The sequence below is a fragment of the Lactuca virosa genome, chromosome 7, assembly GCF_052849685.1.
Source record: "Lactuca virosa cultivar CGN04683 chromosome 7, Lactuca_virosa_CGN04683_v6, whole genome shotgun sequence".
Taxonomy (NCBI): Eukaryota; Viridiplantae; Streptophyta; class Magnoliopsida; order Asterales; family Asteraceae; genus Lactuca; species Lactuca virosa.
Window position 1 is genome coordinate 88,299,481 of NC_136432.1, and position 12,421 is coordinate 88,311,901.

Consider the following 12,421-nt stretch of genomic DNA (forward strand, 5'->3'; position numbering starts at 1 on the left):
TAGAAAAAACAATAATTAAATAAATCAATAAGGGTAACTAGGTAATTTGAGAAATAACTTCCACAAATACTCCCTATAATTTTGCTAGTTACGTTGATTTTAACCTAATTCCCCTCTTTTATATACGGCCTACGACTGTTCTGATCAATCTTCATCACACCGCTACACTAAATAATTCCCCGGCGACGGCGACGTTGCCAACTTATTCAGTTCTCGACGTGTTGCCGGACCCAAGTAATCAGACCAGGTTTCCTCAAGGGCTTGCGCTGATGCTTCGTTTTGTTGTAAGCTAATCTCTAGTTTTTCCTCCATTGAACGAGTTCTTCCTTTTATCGGTTTAAAAAAACAGAACACCATCGGCGACACCTTAGGAGCGACCGGTGTAGCATCTTCCGTTCATCTGTGTCATTCAATAAGCTTTAGCGGAGCCACGAGGTTAGTTTTGAATCTTTGTCTGTTAAAGCCCAGTAAGCTGTTCCCTTTTTTATTCCTTTACTTTGTGAAAACTCTTTCCATTTAGCATTTGAGAGTTGGAATTCAAGGTATGTAATGGAATTGAAGCTCATTTAGTTACAATTTCTGAACTGATTTGGTTCCCCTTCCATTTTCAATGTGAGAATATAATAAAATGGTCACATATGTGATTTGTTACTGCGAGGAAAAATGGGTCCCTATTAATGATGTACCCATGAAATTCGAGACCCTAAACATAACATCATAGATGCTTTTCGTGGGATATGGTTACAAGTTCTGTATTAGCCTTGATTAACACTTATGTTTTCAATTAGTGGCATCTGTGGTTTTCATGTGTTGAGTTATTAAAGGGAATTAGGTCACTACAGATAAATTGGTAGCCTTGGTTAACAAGTATTTAGAAATATATGTGTAATGTTTGTGGTTTTTTTTTACCTGATGTTTGTAAGTAATCAGATCATCTCTTTCATCTGATCAGCTCTCACTGTGAAATTTAAGTTTTAGTATAGTGAAATGCAGTTTATGGCTTTACATATATCATTGAAGGTATCATGAAATTCGGATGTGGCCAGTTCTCATTCAAAAGGCTAGAGAAGAAGGGAAACATATAATTTTTACAGGAAATTGAAAGTTGTTTTGATGCACACCAAGCGCTCGCTAAAATGCTTCAACTGAATGATATTTCTTCGTTGATAGTATTCTATCAGAAAAGAATGTTTTTTATGATAATCATGAACATATTCTGTTAGAATGCTCCGAATTAATATAATTATTGGCATATGAATTCTAATTCTATCAGAATGGAATCACAAATTCCAATTATGTTGGAATGGAATATAGATATTTTCTCACTAATTTATTCATTGGATTTGTTTCAACAGAAGCTGATGCTTGAAGAACGGACCACGAAATTTGAACGACGTCTCTTAGCAACATTATTCTTTTAGAATGAATTAGTGTACTTGTTAGATTTTGATGTTTTTTTCCCGATTTTAAAGTTTTTTAGTTTTATTCTTTAACAATAAATGTAATTCTTAGCAATTGTTACATATATTCTATAAGAATTAATATAATTTTTGTTTTAATTCTTCAATTGCTGGTTCGAAAATTTGCTATTCCACAAGAATTTTTCAAAGTCATGATCAAGAAATATGTTGAAGAATATTTTTATTATTTTATGGTTCTAGAATATTTTTATTTTTGAACCTAGTCAAACATAATCTGTTAGAATGTCCGAATTAAAAACCTTATAATTAGTAAAATCCGATTTTTAAAAATTATAGAATCTATGATCCCTTAAAATATGCAAATTTGCTTTATTAAATCTATATTAATTGACTAAAATACCCTTCTAGTTAAATTAGATGGTATTTTTCGATTATTTTTAATTCAATAATATGTATTAATCATTTTCTTAAAATAAGTAAAATAATTGGCCCACATTTATGCATACAATAACACAATAAGTACTTTGGATATAATAACCTAAGCCTATATATATATATATATATATATATATATATATATATATATATATATATATATATATATATATATATATATACACGACAAATTTAGTATATGTTTGCGATTGAACCCAAACTTCCTGGTTAGAAATTCATAATTACACATCTTTTTTCTAGATGTGACAATTACAAGACCTACCAAACCTTAGCCAACAATTATGAAAAGTCGGATGCATTCTAATTCCCTCTTGTTAGATATTGAGCTTTAATGAGAATTAATGTTTTTTCCTAATAAACCTAATGACGTAAAGAAAAAAAAATTGTCTTTTTGGAAAGAAGAATTTGGATTTGTGAATGGAAATAGCAACATATTATTACATTTCTACCATAACAGAGGCATATGGATACTTTGAAAAATTTTGATGACTTGATATGTGATTGGATAACCAAAACTCAACTTGTGTTATTTTTATATTCTACCAATTTTTTTCTATTTAATTTAGCGTTTTTTTTCAAGTTTGAATTACTATTTTGAACCACATGTTTATGTTGAATTAAGGTGTTTAAACAAATAACTAAATGTATATATTTTTATTGGTAGAAGCAAAGTTTTTTTTTGGTTGCTCTTATAACTAGAACTTTGTAAGAATAACATTTATATATATATATATATATATATATATATATATATATATATATATATATATAGAGAGAGAGAGAGAGAGAGAGAGAGAGGATATGTTTATTAGTTTTAATAAATAATTTGTTAATATATTATGATTAACTAGTTTATAACCCGTGAGAATCACGATGATAAAATTAATTAAAACTTTCATAGTAAAAACTCAAAATTATTAATCAACTGTTTCAAATAAATTATTAATAAAGAGATATTTTTTAGTTATATAAAATTATGATCGTTGATTTAAATAAATATATGAAATTATATCACCTTATAATATATATTAAATTTATTTTATTTTTTATTATAATGTTATTAATTTAATGTAATTAGAGTATGAAATTTAAAATTGAAAATTGAAAATGAAGAATCAATTATAAATTTAATGTAATTAGAATGGAAAATTTAAAATTTAAAATTTAAAATGGAGAATTAATAGGTTGACATGTGACATGATAAGTGACATATCATATTAATGAAGATTTCTAATATTTTGACATTTGCCAATAGAAGAATAAACTTATTCATCTATTAGAATAAGTTTGTTAACTTATTCTAATAGATATATTAATTGGAAATAGATAATTAATTTGTTAACTTATTATGTGATTAATAAATTAATATGGGATTAATTGTTAAATGACTGATTCATTAACTTATATGATTAATAAATTAATGTGAAATAAGTTAGAATTAATTAATTATTAATTACAATTATTTTGGAATTAATTGGAATTAATTAAAGCTCTAAGGGTTGAATTGTAATTGTTCATTATTGAACAATGAAAGAAAAATTATAAAACCTATATAGTGGTGAACGAAATTTGAAAGTTTTTTAGGGTTTCTGGAATATATTTCTAAAATTATTAAGGATACTATATTTGAATAGAATAAATATAAATATTTTATTATTTAAATCTAAGGTTTTTTCTTGACTCATCAACACTATAAATATGCTGCCAAGATTCTTATCAATCTCTCTCCTATTCTGAAACTATATATGCACACAAGTTGAGAAGATTTTCATCGGCCTCATACATTATAATGACTGGTCACTGATATCTACAGAAAGGAAAACAATTCAAAGTGAAATTAAAGAACATAGATGTATTTGATAAAGGGCGTGTTCGGCACGGAGCGTTTGGGAGCTTCTAGCGTCCAACGTTTAACAAAACGCTCCGTTTTAAACAAAAAGTCTTGTTTGACACTACTAGCTTCTAGCGTTTAGTTTAAACAAAACGCTCCAAATCCAAATGCTACTTCATGTAGCGTTTAACAAAACGCTACAAGCTACAAGCTACCCGTTAACCGCTACAAGCTACCCGCTACCAGCTAATTTTGCCGAACACGCCAAAAAGCATGTAAGGTACATAATTAAGGACGCCACCAATTTACTAAGCTTGCTAACATAGGTTGCTAATGTGAATACAAGGAACAAACAAATGCCAATAACACCCTAACATTCATCCTCGTAATTTTCACTCTCAGTTTCCTCGATATGTGCTTATCATGTATTCATGTTCCATTGGTTTCGCTCAATGTTTTAAAAACCGGTTTAAACCGGCCGGTCGAACCGGTTGGACTGTGAACCGGGGGAGAGATTGGTTCAACTATATATCACCGATTTTACGTCGATTTCTGAACCGGATTAAATCGGCCGGTTTTTAGAAAAAACCTGGTTGAACCGGTTAAACCGAATAAAAACACATGGAATAGAACCATTTGCATTATAAATTTTGATGAATTTTTTCAAATCTATGTAGTTTTCTTTAAATAAAAATATATGGTAAACGTTATAAAGTTTTTTGATGTGTTTGTATTCATCTAAAACTATATTTTGTTTCGGTTATTTTCTTTTTGACGTATATGGATTGATATAAACATTAAAACTTATGGTTATTTGTTGTTTTACTGTATTTGGAGTGATCTACAACTTATTTTTATATATATTTTTAATGTTTGAACTTTTGAACGTCAAGTTCATGATTTATATATGTATGTATGTATAAAAAAATAAGAAAAAATATGTAAATTATAGAAACCAGTTGAATTGGGAACTGGTCACCATACTAGTTCAACTAAAAAACCGGTTTTTAAAACATTGGATTCGTTTGAACACTGTTTTTTAATAATTCAAAGTAATCACAATCGTACAAGATATGTACTTCTATTTAACCATGTGACAATAATAAGAGACTTTAACCCTCTAAGATCATCTCCAACCCACCTCTATTTTTTCCCCCAAAAATGGAGTAAAAAATAGGATAAATAGTGTTTCATCTCCAACCCTATTCCATTTTTACTCTATTTTTTACCCCAAAAAAGTATATTCATAGTATATTCTATTTTTTCAACTTACATAAATTGTCAAACATACTCTCTCTACTAATTTAGTTTTAACAAATATATAATCTATATTTTTTTCATTACAATAATATTAAATAAACCAAATTATATTTATAATACACTTATAAATTAATATTATACATGCATTTATAAAAATAAATATTATACATGCTCTTGTAAATACCTTATGGTGTTTCATGATTTGGGGGTGGGTTGGAGAAGAATAAGGGAGAAAATGGGGTAGGGTTGGAGAAGAATGGGGGGAGAAAATGGAGGAAAAAAATAGCATTTGGGGATGGGTTGGAGATGCCTTAATAGTGATTACACTTTATCATTCAAAGCCAAGTACAAAAGTTAGTAATTTTGTTTTTATGGATGGCAAATTACAGAAAAATTCATTATATTTTGATTTGTTATTAGTTATGAATTTTAGGGGTAATTAAGATTTTTGAGAAAAGTAGTTACTTTGTTTACTATTTTATTATTTGATTTTTATAATTTTATGTGGTATCTTTGTTAGGAATGTTGTTAGCGATGGTGATGAGATGACGGAATTAAGGTCTAGGTTGTAGGGAAGGAGCTATCGACAGCCATGAAGAGGAGAGAGAAGATCTCTGAAACCACAATATACAATTATACATAATATTTCCCATGTCATGATATTCTTTGAACACGGTTCCTTTTTATGTTTTCGTTTGATTTGGTTTGCTTGTAATTTTTGTTACAAGTGGTGTGGAGATTGAAATAGTGTGATAGAAGTGGTGGTGAGGAGGAGGTTGTCAATAGAAAGGGAGGTCGTTGCTGGATGGTAGACCGTGAAAGTAAGGGGTGGATGAAACATATCCTATTTTATAATTGTAAGAGAATAAATTAATGTTTAGAAAATATAAGAAATAAATTAAAACCGCATTATATATGGTCATTTCAAGATCGGAATGGAACAACTCCACTACCAATGTCTTTTCTTGGACTCTTTTGCAAATTAAAAAATTTGGATCAAGCAAAATCAAGAGAATTAAATTTTATTTTTGTAAAATTATTCTTATACTTGGTCAATTCCATTTTTTTGCTATTCCATTACGTACAACTATACATATGCTTATCTTCTTTTTTTAACCGAGTACAGCTCTTAAATGTTTTTTTTATGGGAGATGATATATCCACGGATGTTTTATATACATCCATAGAATCTTTAAGTAAATTGACATTTTTGCCCCTACCCATTTATCTCCTTTCCCCCTCCTTTTTTATCGGTCTTTTCATCAGCGGTAAAAGGTAATTGATTTCATGTGTTTGTTTCATTTGTAACCTGAGAGAGCTCTTAAACTTCCCACGATATAACAAAACTGGCAAAACCCACTTCTAGAAACACACAATCTTCACACTCCGGCAAGAAAGTCAAAGAAGCCAATAATCCGGTGAGAAAATCATTGTGTGTGCCAAACTCAAAGTGGGTTCTCCCGAACTAGCATTGAGCAAAAGATCCTTCATTGTGTGTGTCAGAAAGCTTTGCGATTGAGCAAAAGATCCGGCTACTTCCTGTGTATTCTTGATGGTGCGTTGGTTTTGACAATGATGGTGTAGTATCCGGCGACAAGAGTGGGAAAAAGAGGCGGGGCAAATCGAGGAGTTGGATTTAAGAAAGGGAAACGTAATTATATCTTGGGCCCTTGAGTTTTACTAGTTTTTTGGTGGGGTGAGAGAAGGAAAGACCGATCATAGAGGAGGGGGAAGGAAGATAAGTGGGTAGGGGCAAAATTGTCAGTTTACTTTAAATTTATGTTGATGTATAAAAAAATTCGTGGGTATTTCAGCACCCTTTTTTTATATAGTATTTACATTTTATTCAAACAATATTTTATTGAGAAGTCTCTTCTTCTATCAACGGAATGAAGTGCTGGACAAGCTTGTTTCTAACTTTCTTTAAAAACGAAAGGGACAAATTAATAATTCTTTTCGATAAGATTTTTGTTTATAAAAAATCGGAACACGCCATCGTATGTTCAAGAAAACTTTTGTTCAATAAAATTCTTAGAAGTACATTTCTTATTACGTATTGTAAATCACTATAATATTCAATGTTTTAAAAAGTAGTTCAAATTTGTTGGTTGAACGGTTGGACCGGGAACCGGGGATGAGAACGGTTCAACAATGAGCAGTTTTATATCAATTTCTAAACCGGATAGAACCGGTCGGTTTTTTAAAAAACCATGTTGAACCGGTATAATAGAACCGATAAAAAACTGTTTGAATAAAATTATTGTATTTTGATAGTTGATTTTCAATTAGTATTTTAAAAAAAATTCAATTTCCAAACAAATTGAACAACCCGATCGATCAGGTTATCCGGGGTGTACACACGTACTAGAAGGAAAATGCAAATCACAAATAAATGTAGGAAAATTTTGAGAACCAAAACCATCAATATTAACAAAATGCAGCGTCTAAAAGGGATCAATTCTCAAACAAAAGATTTGACAATTTTTTTTTTTTGAAATATGCAGGTATGCATATCTAAATATGCATGCATTTATATTTTTGGACGGCAAACACAGATATAATTACCCGTAGCTATATGACTGATGACAAATATTTATCAGTAGTTATATGAAATGCGGACGCATGATTATCTGTAGTTTCACATGGGTATCATTTTGTAGTGTCAAATACCAATAAAATTGTTTTGACCTTTGGAATTTATTATCTAGACACTGAAAATACTAATTCATAACGTGTTCAATAAACCAAAAACATATTAGCTTATAAGTTTGCTTATACACATTAAACACGGTTTAAATTTTATTTTATTTAATTAAACTTTTAATATATTGATAATAATAAGATATCATGCAATCGATGAAAATACCATTGAATGTTGGATTAGCCCATATGGTAGAGGCTCCGCCTCCTAGATTCGAGGACACAAGTTCTCTTAGATTCGAAGACGCGAGTTCTGATCTATACGTTGACGATTTCTACTAGCTTGATGATATTAATTTTTAACCATTAATCAACCGTTAAAAAAACAGTTAATAATGATTAAAAAACACTCTTCATGTCTTATATGTTCCAAATAGGGCTATTATAACATATTTTTAAAGTAAAAAATGTCTAATATCTTTATCGCAATGCGCTTTTCCCGAATTAAGAGAGGGAGAAGGGATAACACACCGAATTAAATAACACACCCAATTAACAGAGGGAGAAGGGATATCTTACCAGTTCCATATCCAGCATAAAGCATCGCGAACAACAGGACAACCCAAAAGAACATGATTAGACTCGTCCACCCCATTATTGCACGCTTGACACATCAAGCTAGTACCTTGTATCCCCCTTCGGTTAATAAAGTTGTAAAACCCAAGCTAAATTTGAGCAATGATTCACGTGTTTGAGTTGCCATTGATTCAAGAAGTAGAAAAACAGTGGGACAATGATGAATTACATGGTATTCATCATATTCTTTAATGTTTAATGTATATAGCATCGCAACTTGAAAACCAAAAGATCGAGGGATATTAAATAAGCTTATGTATTCCGACTATTTTCTAACCACACTACACTACACTATGATTATTGATATATTGAGTACTAGGTTAACCGGTGTAATTATATGGATTAATTAAAAAAATATTAAATCGAATTAAAACTATTTTTGCTGATTTTTTGGCATAGCTGCAATCGGTAATTAAGAGGATTTGAATTTTGATTTTGGTTTTGATTTTATGGAGAGATATTTTGTATTCTTGATTTATTGGGATAATGAAAGAAGAATACTTGAGCCAGTTATGGAAAGATGAATGCAATTATGAGGTTGAAGGGTAAAAAAATAATGAAAAATTATATATATTTCCTACCTTTTCTTCCTATCCACATAAAATGATAACTAATACTGTCATATTTAGATAAAACTGATGAAACTGAAATACACGATTATTAAGCTTAAAAACTCTCTGTGGTATTAGATGATACAAAATCAGTTTCATTTACAACATACTTCTCTCCAATGATGGTAGATTCTTAGCTTGTATAAGTACTTGGAACTTTTGGGTTTTCTTGGTTTGGAATATGTTCTTGAGCTCAGTTTTCTTATCTTTTTCCTTATTTGTTTTAGGAAATAAACTTAAAAATGTTGAAGACCAAATAAAAAAGATGACAACAAATAATGAAGAAGACTGTAAAATTAGATTTTGAGCAATGGTTGTAAGTTTTCTAGTTGGGTATGCAGTTATGCACGACCATAAAAGAATCGGGACATATTATAAATTTATAATAACATTTTCACTCGATAAATTCTATTTATCTAGGTATGAAAAGTCTCAAGTCTAAACTACAATCTATTTATATTCGGACATAGTTTTAAAAGCATGCACCATTGAAGCCTTGAAGGAAGAAATGAAAAAGTGTCCATAATAAAGGTTAAACTTATCATTTTCATATTTGATGGTGGACCTAAGTACGTGTTGTTTCTTTTTAATTGGAGATAGTCGATGAAGTAACGCATATGGTATTTTTGTGAATTCCCCTATTTTGTTATTATAGGCCGTCTCAACCAGTTTGGAGGTTCTAAGCGAACCAAAAATTTGGGGCCCTTTGACATTATACCACCCTTAAATAATGAAAAGCCCAAAAACAATGGAATCTGTCAATCTGGAATCAGTGAACAATACAATCTGCCAATCTGAAATCAAAAATCAGAAAATTGAAAAGATTAACAAATTTGAACATTCATGTCATTTGGAAAATGCCAAAAACAATTAAAATACAAATTACATAACTTAATAACAAAAAATTATGTTTTAATCAAAAGACATTATATAACTAGATGTCAAACAAGAAACTCAGTAAAAACAAAACCAAATATTGAGGCCAAACCACAGAATTCAAATCAAATATTGCATGTTTGATCAAAAAATCTTGTTATATCATTCTATACTATGGGTACATTACTGATGAAGACTTTTCCAAATATTGGAGTTTGGGGCCAAATCGCCAATCAACCAATGAACCAAACCAAGAGCCAAAAGCCAATCAACCAATGAACCAAACCAAGAGCCAAAAAACATCAAGCAGTCAATCAATATCGATTGAAGCAGTGGGACAAAGTTTATTGCTAGGCGGCCATTACATAATCGATTGAAGCAATATCGATGGAACATTGGTTTGAGATAGACAACTAATCGGCTACTATTTAACAAATTAACCCCAATTACATAATACATAATAAGACAATAGGAAAATCGAAACTCAAAAGGGAAAATACAAGCAGTCAAGCACATTACCGTTTCAAATTCAAGGAAGAATCGATTGTCTGTGGAGAAACCAAGAGGCGAGAAGTAGAACAGCAGCGATTCATTCGACGACAGTGGAACAGTGGAAGAATCGATTTGGAGAAGAAAGCCTGAATCAAGTCCGAGAATGGAGAAAAGAACGGAAGTTTAATCGTTGAATGTTGACGTCATCGCAGTTGCAGGCGTGATTGTAGTCTTTAGACGCAGACGTGATTTTTTTGGGGAATGAGGAGATGGACTGACACTTGGAATTAAATGGGGCCCCTTACAATGTGGGGCCCTAAGCCCTACCTTTACAAGTTGAAGCATAAGGCCGGCCCTCGTTATTATTATTATATTATGCAATGTTTACTTTACCTAATTTATGATCCAAGTTAGTTTTTTATACGAAAGAAAATTTTTATTATATAACCAGTATTTTAAAAATAACATATTTACCCTAAGCTATCAAATTATGTTTTTGGGAAATTCATGCAATTTTCATAAATCAGTGTATCAATTATCATGCAATGACATAACCAGTTCATTTTTACATTTTTTTGGTCATATAAACGAAGCAAACTTATAGATTATACGTAAAGAAAAACATTTTATTACATAAATAAACATTTAACAAAATACTTATATACTTTAATTCCATATAAATTAAAGTATACAACAAGGGTTTCGTGGAGGATCCGCAGCATTATCCAAGAACCATGTAAGCTCTCCTTCGGGTGAAACCTTCTGCGCAGGCAACGGATAACCATACGAAGCATGTGGGCCCATCGTCAGCTTCAACGCATCCCCCACCTCTTCTCCGGTCACCACCATTGCAATCTCCGACGCCGAATTGATCAATGGGAAGGTGAAAGTGATTCTTTTAGAAGGAGGTTTGGGTGAATCCATGACGAAAGTCACCCATTTCTCCTTCTCAAATCGCTGAAAATGCCAGCAAAATAGCGACGCAACATGCCCCTCTGGACCCATTCCGACTAACATCAGATCGAATTTAGCAAACCCTGTAATTGGCGATGCTCTTAGTTTCTTGTTAGCTACCAGATCTTTGAGCCGCTGTTCATATTCTTCTGCTGCTTCCTCCGGCGATAACCCTTCTTTGATTGCATAGATGTTTGATTCCGGTATCGGCACCTAACAACACGAGGCCGGAGGCTCGTAATTGGAATTTAACAATTTAATAAATCAAAATCGGATACTACAATCCTGCGATTCTAATTGTTTAAAAACCCTCAGAACGAATGTAAAATCTGTGAATACCTTACTGAGAAATCCGTCATAGGCAAGCTTGTAATTGGAATCAGGATCGTCGTGAGAAACAACACGTTCATCGAGGAAGAAAATCAACCATTTCGACCAATCTATGGAGGTAACGTATGGAGGCTCAACTAATTTCCTGAAATTAAACTCAAATTGGAAGTGTTGTTTCTAATTTCTTACATCATATCAGTAAAACATGCAAACAGTGAGTGAGCAAAATGGAAATAGGAATGTTGGTTTTTGTTACCTGAGAGCAGTGACGGATACAAAACTAAATATAAGTGTGGTCCATTTTCATAAAAAAATATATATAAACACATAAAATTCAAAACTTTTTTGGGGTTTTCAGATAAATAAAATATCAATTGGGGCAATTTAATGTACAAATAGGTGTTAAGGAGGGTGTTTTTAGTAAAAATATGATTTTTGAAGGGTTTATTAGTAATAAAAATGATGGGACCCACTTCTAAGTGGGGTCCATGCACCCCACTAAATGGGGCTGCATCCGCCACTGCCTGAGAGTGTCTATTAAAGTGCCGCCGGAGAGGACGACGGAGAAGGAACCATGGTCGGCGATGTATTTAGTTGAGCGTTGGGAAATGTAATCGGCAAGTACAACGGCGACTTCTTCCTCCGTTGATTTTCGGACTACCTTTGTGGGCGCCATTTTTGTTATGGGATAGCTTTGAGCTACGTTGGATGCTCCCCTATTTATAGCAATAAAACGGCTGAGGATGGAAAAATGAAAAACCATAATAAATAAATAAATCTTCCTTAATAAATAAAAAACTTTTTGTCACGTGTCTTTTTCTTCTTCATTTGGACACATGACATTTTTTAGAATTTTAGAATTTTCTATTTGCCACTTGTCATTTTATTGTATTTTTCATTTTATTAAATTAAAA

At 31.4% G+C, this 12,421-nt stretch overlaps 1 protein-coding gene across 1 annotated transcript; it reads right to left on the reverse strand.

Annotated features, from left to right (window-relative positions):
• Nucleotides 1–10,837: 10,837 nt before the first annotated feature.
• LOC145125108 (putative 6-phosphogluconolactonase 4, chloroplastic) lies at nt 10,838–12,188 on the reverse strand. The gene is made up of 3 exons (XM_079060598.1): nt 12,032–12,188; nt 11,517–11,652; nt 10,838–11,390 (listed from the first exon to the last, which is right to left on the reverse strand). The coding sequence occupies exons 1-3, from the start codon at nt 12,181–12,183 to the stop codon at nt 10,905–10,907; spliced, it is 774 nt and encodes a 257-aa protein (XP_078916724.1). The 5' UTR covers nt 12,184–12,188; the 3' UTR covers nt 10,838–10,904.
• Nucleotides 12,189–12,421: the final 233 nt, after the last annotated feature.